We start from the raw sequence: 9,182 nt of genomic DNA, 5'->3' as shown, positions 1-9,182 counted from the left end.
AGCCTAAAAACATAAGGAAAAACCGGAAAAAAAATAAAGAAGGACGCGCGCGCACAGCGCCTTGGGTTGTCGTCGCCCGGTCGGGCGGCTCTCCGCCCGACGGGCGAGAAGCTCGAAGTCCGCCCGAAGGGCGCAGGGCTGCCCGACGGGCGTAGGGCGACTTTCTGGAAACCTTCTCCGCGCGCCCGGTCGGGCGGCTCTCGCCCGTCGGGCGGAGAGCGATTTCTGCTGCTGCTGCTTCTGATGGGCGCCCGGTGGGCACCGGGCGAAACTCCGCCCGTCGGGCGCCCTCTGACGAATTGTTCCTCTGCTTGCTCGCCCGATGGGCGAGGGGCAATCCACCGGGCGGAGGGCTAAGTGATCCGCCCTTCGTCCACAACACCGAGTCTAACTTCCGGGGCTCGATCATTAACATCTAGGGCTCCCGTAAGTCGACAAAAGTCGTCCCGAACTCCCTCGGGATCCTGTAGTGGCCTAAATCATCAAGAAACGGGCCTAAAAAGACCAATTTCTCACTAAGTATTCCTGAAACTCACGGCACACTAAAATACACAGATTAGTACTAAAATGGCTCCTAGGAGCTCATTTGACGCATAAAAGTACTAAGGGACGGGGGTGAAAATATTATATAAAACGCACATATCAGCCTAATGACGACACAAGGAGTTGTTTATTTTATAAGTCGTTCTTAGAATCGAGTGCCTTTTTTCATACGTCCTCGTAGCAAATTTATTACGGAAATTTTTTTATTGCTACGTATACTTTATGCGCGGGTACCGAGGCTGCTGTGCCTGACCAAAAGGCCAGGCAGCAACTCCAGTGCCCAGCAGGGGCATTGAAAATAATTGGCGCCCAACCAGGGGCGCTGAAAATGCGTCCCTGACTGGTACTCCCTCCGTATTTATTTAAGAGATACACTTGACCGGGCACGGGTATTAAGAAAAAGAATTAAATGAAATAAAATAATAAAGTAAGTTGGGTTGGGTAGATATTTTAATAAGTAAACAAGTGGGGACCATGTGATTTTGGGGGTGGGAGGTGGGGTGGGTAAATTAGATGTATTATTTAATTAGAGGGTGGGGTTGATAAGGTACTAAAAATGGTAAGTGTATCTCTTAAATAAATACGGCCGAAAAAGCAAGTGTATCTCTTAAATAAATACGGAGGGAGTACTCGTATTCTGTTCGTCTATCCTTTTGTCGTTCATACGACTTAATTTTGCGTGCTTGCCTAATAACGTCCTTTACGTGTTGTGCAACGTCGTGGGATCCATTACAGGCCGTCCTGGGCGTCGCTTATTTTTTTGGCGATCGCCCGGGCCTGCAGAACACGTATTTAGGTATAACTCTTTGGCCAATTGGTGTTTATGAATGTTTGGGAAATTTTTAGGGTCGTTGGTTTTCTAGCGTTATTTGTCACACACAATCACAACACAATCACGTAATTCGCTACACATAACTAACATTACAACATGAAGCAAAAATAATATGTCACGTAGTTTATGATAGGCTTCTATGGGTAATATTTGCGCCGGCTTGGTACCGCTTCTATCGTAGATCCAACACATGCGGGTGTACTACTAGCGAAAAGTGCCAAGTGGACAACATTCGAAGCGTATGCACCCCACGGTTGGCGATGGGTATCCTTAGTCCCAACTCCCGAGAAGAAACATGCCAAGGGAGCCGAGATTCGTTATGCGGTTCTGTCTGTTCACATTAATATGCTGATTTTCAGGTCGTCCCAACTTGATAAGGAAATAAACGCGGAGTAAGATCGTTTCACCCTTCGGCTATTTTGATTACCTACGAGCACGAGTATTTCATTAACGTTCCCCAGTGGAGTCGCCTCCTGTGAGGGGGTCGAAAAAGCACGAGGCTAATGCATGACCTCGTCCCTCGTGGGCGTGACGTTGTCAGATCAAGTGTAGTTAGATTTCCTGTGAGTTTAAACCCAATCGACTAGTAATATAGGAGTCGCCATTCAGTTTTTAACGACAATGAGAAAAACTGACAAAACCCGGTTATCGTGAAATAAAGGGAGTGCAATTATGTTCGACCACGACGACCATGGGTTCCCTTGTAATCCCTGGTGTGGGGATCGCTCAACGTATACCCGCAGGGCAGAGATTGAGAGTTCGGGGGACTGTAACTACCGAGAGGAGTGCTCATCGATAACTCCAGAGGCAGGTTATCCTTACTAGTTCAGCATAAATAATTGAAGGGACATGCGTTAACTATTAAACTATTCTGAATCGATTTTAGCAATATGCAACACATAATACTAAATCGGTCGTGATTATCTTATTTAGATTGATTTAAGGTACCTAGCATGATAGTTCAATTGTCCAAGGTATTATCTTTATTAGGCGTGATAGATGAATCAAATTAATAGTTTAACAATTTTATAAAAGGGTGATGAAAGCGATTAAATCATGCGAAGGGGCACATTACAACGCACCCTTGAGAGGTGCGACAGGGTTCTCAGAAAACTAACCACTTGGCTTTGCTATTTCTCCTTTTATTTTACGAATCTCGGGTTTCTGAGCAGTGTTCCAGTATTTAGGCTTAATTCATCAGCTACAAGGGACAAGATACGTTCTGTTCGACTTTTGGGTCGATTGCGACAGAACGCGGGATCAATTTCGCAGCGTGAGGCTTAGGCTTAGGGTTGGAGTCAATACTCAGATTATGAATTGTGTGTTGTGTGTTGTCTTCACGTCGGTTTTGAGGCTGTATTTATAGGGATAGAGTTTGTGGAAAGATAGATTTTTAGAATACGAATCCACAAAGAATTCGGAGACGACACGGCCCTAAGCATTTTCAGCGCCTAGGGCTGGGCGCCAAAGATTTCGGCGCCCAGGGCTGGGCGTTGAAAATGTGATCTGGGCCGAGTTTCTTTGTCAGATTTGGACTCTTAAAACACGGAGATTTTGAGATTTATCCGATTCTTTTAATGCGTATTAACTTTATGACGGAATGCGTCTGGGCCCGTTACGAACTCTAGGTTCGTTAGGAATTTAGTTCATACGTGACTCTTATTTTTGAATTATACTAGGAATGAAAATTCTATCCCTTTTAGGATTTATCCGGAACGATATTAGTCGCGAATACGAAGAGCAGCCCACGAGCCGAATGCACGAAGTATTCGAGGCCCATGGGAGCATGGTGCGCAGCAACATAGCACAGCAGCGCTGGCCCAAAGCCGAGCGGCTGCGTGTGTGCTCGCGGGCCAAAGGCGACAACGCAGCAGCAGCAGCGCGCGGCCCATGGCCCAGCTGGCTGCGTGCTCGCTTGTCGAGTGTCGCGTGGGCCTGCTGGTCGGTCATGGCCTTTTGGCTTGGCCGGTTAGTTAGGTTATTCTAATAACCTATGCACCTATGTTTTTCCATACAATCTAATCACTACTCTAACCCTAGACACTCAGAGAACCCTAATTCTCTCTGTGCCTCCAAACTGAGTTCTTCCCAAAAAGAAAACACTCTTGATTGATTTTCTAAGCTACGGTTATCAAGACGGATCTGATCGTGTCGGTGAACCAAGTAGAGGAACGACAAGTGGAGTTCTAAGTTCGTGTTCGTTGACAGATTACTAGGGAAATACGCTTCGAATGTAAGTATGCTTAATCTGTGCTTTATACATGTTTCCTGGCTTTGGGGATTGTTTCTGCACATGTTATTATGTTTAACTGTATTCCCCTACAGGTGGTGGGATGGGGAGTGCTAGGGAAGGGAGGGATGATCTGGTGGGTGAAAAAAGAAAGGGTGATTTTGATGGGGAGGACGTGGTTATGGAGGAAGACGAGGAGGATGTACTGAGGCAGAAGGTAGTGTGTGTGGATAATGGCTCTCTTTCAAACTTTTCTGTAGTGGAGGTTGCGGGGCAACCCCGCGAACAACAATGATATGCCTTGCATGGAATTGTCGGGGAATGGGGAGTCCTCGGGTGGAGTATTCCCTAAGGGGTATTTTCCGTATTGAACGCCCCAGTTTCGTCTTCCTCTCGGAGTTGAAATTAAAAGGGAGAGAGTTGGAGGGTCTGAAGAGAAGGTTTACTGTTGTAATGGTCAGGTTGTTGATTGTGATGGGGAAGGGAGGAATAGGAAGGGAAGATTGGCAATGCTATGGGATGAAAATATTGAAGGAAATAATGCCCTTGGTCAAAGTATGTATTCAATGCTAAGTCTAATAAATGTGGTTCAGTATTAATTAATTATGCAAGTTAATAATTCAGTGAGATCAAGTGAACTGTATGCCTAGCTAGAGGCCGCTTCACTTCAAGTGGAATTAATAATATTAATCCACACCTTACTCTTGACTGAACCCGTAGGGTCACACAAATAGTACGTGAACGGATCAAGTATTTAAGTGAATTAAATACTCCATTTATGGATATTCGGAATCGACGGATCTCGGTTCCAGTGGGAGCTGAAATCGTCAAAAGGCAAATTATGAATACTCCGGAAACGATGATATTGCTGGAAACGGAAATATGGATCGTATCGGAAATATAAATATTATCCAGGTCGTAGATGTTGCCGGAAACGGAAACATGGTACTTATCGGAAAATATTATCGGAAATGGAAATATTGTCGGAATCGGAAATATTGCCAGAAACGGAAATATTGTCGGAATCGGAAATATTATCGAAATCGGAAAATAATTCCGGAATTGGAAACATTTAATATTTGTTCGAAACGGAAATTAATTCCGGAATCGGAAATATAAATATTGTTCGAATCAGAAATGAATTCCTGAATAGGAAAATTAATCGAAAGCGCGTCGTACGAAATAAACATCGGACGAGCTTGCTAGACGCAAGGCCCAGCACGAAGCCAGGCCTGCGCCTAGCAAAGCCCGCGCGCAGCAAGGCAAGCAAGCAGCCCGCCAGGCACCGCAAGGCCCAGCCAAGCAACACGCAAGGCCAGGCCCAGCGAGGCCAGTAGGCTGGCACGCCCAAGTGTGGGCTGCAGCGCTGTTGGGCCGAGCTCTCCGCGCGCGCTCGCCCAGCGCCCTTCATGGGCTCTGCGTGTGTGTGCGTTGAGTTCGTGCATGCGTCAAATCCTTAACCGTTTAGGATTAGTTTGATTAAAGATTATTTTCTTAAAACTACTAGAGTTAGTTGTTGAATTAAACACTAACTTAATAGATTTAATTAGTATCTAATTCTAATAAGATTAGGTTAATTAAATCCTAGTAGGTTTCTAGTTCCGGTGATCCTACCCTATAAATAGGTGATGGCAATCACAATTTATAACACATCAAAAAGTATTCATATAGTTTTAAGCTAAAAACTAAAGTTAATAATTTGCCACAAATTATAATCAAATAACATAAAACCTTAAGCTAAATTCTAGTTAATTGAATCTAAGGCGGATTCGAACGTGCTGTGGACTATCTACGGAGGGACTACACTTGGAGTCCTAAACTTGTTCTTGTTCGGTTCTGGAGCAGCTAGGGAGGGCACACTACAAATGTATGCATCCTAAATTATGTTAATTGTTATGTGGCACTTAATTTGGATTCCTGGCTTTGTGGTTTTTCCGCATGAAATATATATGTTTTATATTTGTCATAACCTAACAAATATAGACCTAACTCTACGGTCTACATCCTTACACCATATGAACTTTGTGGTCTCAACTAGAAATAACCTTCTCTGGAGGTTAACTGGCATATACGGACACCCGGAAGAGGACAAGAAGGAAGATACTTGGAAGTTGATGTTGGAGCTGGGATCACACTGTACGCTGCCATGGCTATTCCTAGGCGACTTCAATAGCACCCTAGCTCAGGAAGAAAATAGTGGTGGTAATCAAAAGAAACAGGTGGAGATTGATGCATTCCGACAAGCTGTTGAGGTACGTGGGCTAAGGGATATACATTATGAGGGTCTGGCTTTAACATGGACTAATAAAAGAGGAGGGAGCGAGAATGTCCAAGAACGGTTGGAATGGGCCCTTCGATCCGACCCATGGTATGATCTTTTCCCATGTTCTATGGTGGAGCATCTGCCAAGAAGAAACTCGGACCACCTACCGATTAAGATCCGTATATAGGAACAGGTCCAAGTCCGTAAGAAAAGAAAAAGGAGGCGGGGTTTCAAGTTCGAAAAGGAGTGGCTTAGGGATGATGAATGTTGGAACATTATCTCGGATACATGGAATACCGCGGTGGATACTGATGCGAAGGGGAAGATTAATTGATGTATGTGAAGACATGTTACGTCGTTGGAGTAGCACATGGAGGATTGACTTTTAAAAAGAAATTAAATACAGGAGGGAAAGAATTAATGTTTTGATGCAAAGTCCACCTGCTAACATTATCCTTGATGAGATTGAAAAACTTGATGCTGAGATAGATGAAATCGAGATTAGAGAGGAAGCACACTAGGCACAACGTAGTAGGCAAAGTTGGCTCCGCGATGGTGATAAAAACATAGAATTTTTTCATAGAAAAGCGGAGCAACGATGTAGACATAACACTATAAAGAGTGTTCTTGATGACGGTGGACTTGGAGGGAAGACGAGGAGATGGAAGCTGTGTTTGAAGCATACTTTAGTGACCTATTTGAGACTAGTGAAGTAGATGAAATGCAACATGTTATCGACCTTGTAAAATGTAATGTTACGGATATATGAATACACTACTTAGAGCAAGGTATACGGAAGAGGAAGTTAAAACCGCCCTCAAATATATGCATCCTACAAAAGCACCAGGGCCTGATGGGATGCCGTCACTTTTCTACAAAACATTTTGGGGCATAGTAGGTGAGGAGGTTGTAAATTATGTCCTGGATATCCTCAATAATGGCGCACCACTTGACCAGATTAACCAGACTCATATTGTCCTCATCCCGAAGAAGAAAATTTGTAAGTCTACTAAAGATTATCTACCGATTAGCTTATGTAATGTTTTATATAAGCTTGTATCAAAAGTACTCTCAAATAGGCTTAAAATTATTCTGCCTCATGTGATAAGTGACTCTCAAAGTGCTTTTGTCCCGGACCGTCTTATTACTAATAATGTGTTGGTGGCCCATGAGATGTTTCATTACCTGCGGAAAAAGAAAAAAGGAGTCAAAGGGTTTATGGCGATGAAACTTGATATGAGCAAGGCGTATGACAGAGTCGAATGGTTGTTTGTACGGAGAATGATGGAAAAGATGGGTTTTGACATGGGATTCGTGGAATTAATTATGAAGTGCTTATCATCGGTGTCATATTCCATTCTTTTCAATGGCTTCCCCACAAATAAATTCATACCGAGCTGGGGACTCCGTCAAGGAGATCCCATCTCACATTTCCTATTTCTTATTTGTGCAGAGGGACTATCAGCTTTGTTGAGTGATGCAGAAGAACGTAAATTGATTCACGGGGTGAAGATCAGCAGGAATGTGCCGACCATCTCTCACCTATTCTTTGCTGATGATAGTCTTCTCTGCACTAGAGCATGTGAGAAGGAGGCAAAAGCAGTCATATACATCGATTCTGACCTTGTATGAAATTGCATCCGGACAAAAATCAACTTGGAGAAATCAGAAGTATCGTTTAGCCGGAATATTAGCACTAATATGCAAAATACCCTTCAATTGAAGTTGAACTTTACGGCAGTAAACGAGCACGAAAGATATCTTGGTCTCCCAACCTACATTGGTAGATCCAAGAAAGCGGTTTTCTAGGTGGTTCAGGACCGAGAATGGAAGAAGATAAAGGGATGGAAGGAAAGGTACTTATCAAGAGCGGGTATGGAGATACTTTTGAAAACGGTCGTCCAAGCCATACCAACATATGCCATGCAGTGTTTTAAGCTCCCGGAATGTGTACTAAATAGCATGAATTCAATATGTAGAAATTTCCGGTGGGGTCAACAAAAGGATGAAAGGAAGCTGGTACTTGTGAGCTGGGAAAAAATATGTGCTTCCAAGGATGTAGGAGGCCTCGGGATGCGTGATCTAAGTTCCTTTAACCTAACACTTCTCGCCAAATAGGTATGGAGAATAGCAACAAACCCTGACTCTTTTCTAGAAAAGGTATTAAAAGGAAAATATTTCCCTCGTACCTCAATTTGGGACGCTAAGCTAGAATCGAACATAAGTTATATATGGCGTTCGATCATGGCTGCAAGGGACCTTGTGGCGGATGGCTCGAGTTGGCTTGCTGGTAATGGCTGAACCATAAGGTTTTGGATGGACAAATGGATCCCCACTCTCCCGGGTGGGCGTATATTGCCCTCCCCTTCAATGGAAGAGATGGAAAGTGAATGTGTGGCTGAATGGAGAAGCGAGACTGGAGGGTGGAATATTGAGACCACGAATATGTATCTCACGCTAGAGGACGTGGAAGCTATAATGAATGTACCCCATACAGTGAGTGAGCAAGTTGATGTACTATATTGGAACCACACAAAAAATGGCTAACTTACTGTGCGGAGTTCATATCACAGGGAGCTCCAAAGTAGGACAGGTGGGATTGAGTCCTCTTCATCACACATGAATTGCGGACTGTGGAAGAGAATATGGAAAGCTAACGTGCCACCGAAGGTCAAGAATTTGGTCTGGCGGGCTATTCGGGGTGGACTCCCATCCATGGACACCCTCAAACGATGTGGGATGAACATTGATACAACATGTCCAAGATGTGGGGAGGAAGTATACACCATCACTCATATGTTACTAACGTGTAGGGAAGCACATATATTATGGCGCCTATCCCCTTTAAGACTCGAGCTGCACGAATGGATCCTCGGACTCAAGGAATGGTGTGAATCTTTTGCACCTTCTAAGAGTGATACTCGTGACTGGGAGCTAGCTATGGTCTTTTTGTGGCAAGTGTGGAATTCTAGGAATATGTGGGTGTTTAAGAAAAAGAAGGGAGACGCTAGACTGCTCTGCGATCGAACATGTCGCTTTATCGGGGAACTTGAGGCAGCTGTAGCAAGAGAGGAGAGCCAGGTAGGCCTGTAGCCATGGGAAGTAACCACTATCAGCCACCTCGTGTTGGTTGGTGGAAGATTAACACCGATGCAGCATGTACAGAAGGGAAAGTAGGGTTGGGGATGGTGGTAAGAGATAGGGATGAGGATATGGTGATGGCGAGTGGGTGTCACTTGGAGGTGACGGTTCCACCACAACAGGCAGAGGCAAGAGCAGTACTATTTTCTCTGAGCTACGCGTTTGAGGCACGG

The 9,182-nt window shown here is 44.4% G+C and overlaps 1 protein-coding gene across 1 annotated transcript; it reads left to right on the top strand.

Moving 5' to 3' along the window:
- Positions 1-8,238: 8,238 nt before the first annotated feature.
- On the top strand, positions 8,239-8,961 carry LOC130470064 (uncharacterized). The gene is made up of 2 exons (XM_056839629.1): positions 8,239-8,364; positions 8,509-8,961. Exons 1-2 carry the CDS (start codon positions 8,239-8,241, stop codon positions 8,959-8,961), a joined length of 579 nt encoding a protein of 192 aa, XP_056695607.1.
- Positions 8,962-9,182: the final 221 nt, after the last annotated feature.

The sequence above is a fragment of the Spinacia oleracea genome, chromosome 3, assembly GCF_020520425.1.
Source record: "Spinacia oleracea cultivar Varoflay chromosome 3, BTI_SOV_V1, whole genome shotgun sequence".
In the NCBI taxonomy this organism is placed as follows: domain Eukaryota; kingdom Viridiplantae; phylum Streptophyta; class Magnoliopsida; order Caryophyllales; family Amaranthaceae; genus Spinacia; species Spinacia oleracea.
The sequence above is the reverse complement of the archived record's forward strand: the minus strand, read 5'-3'. Positions and strand labels throughout refer to the sequence as shown.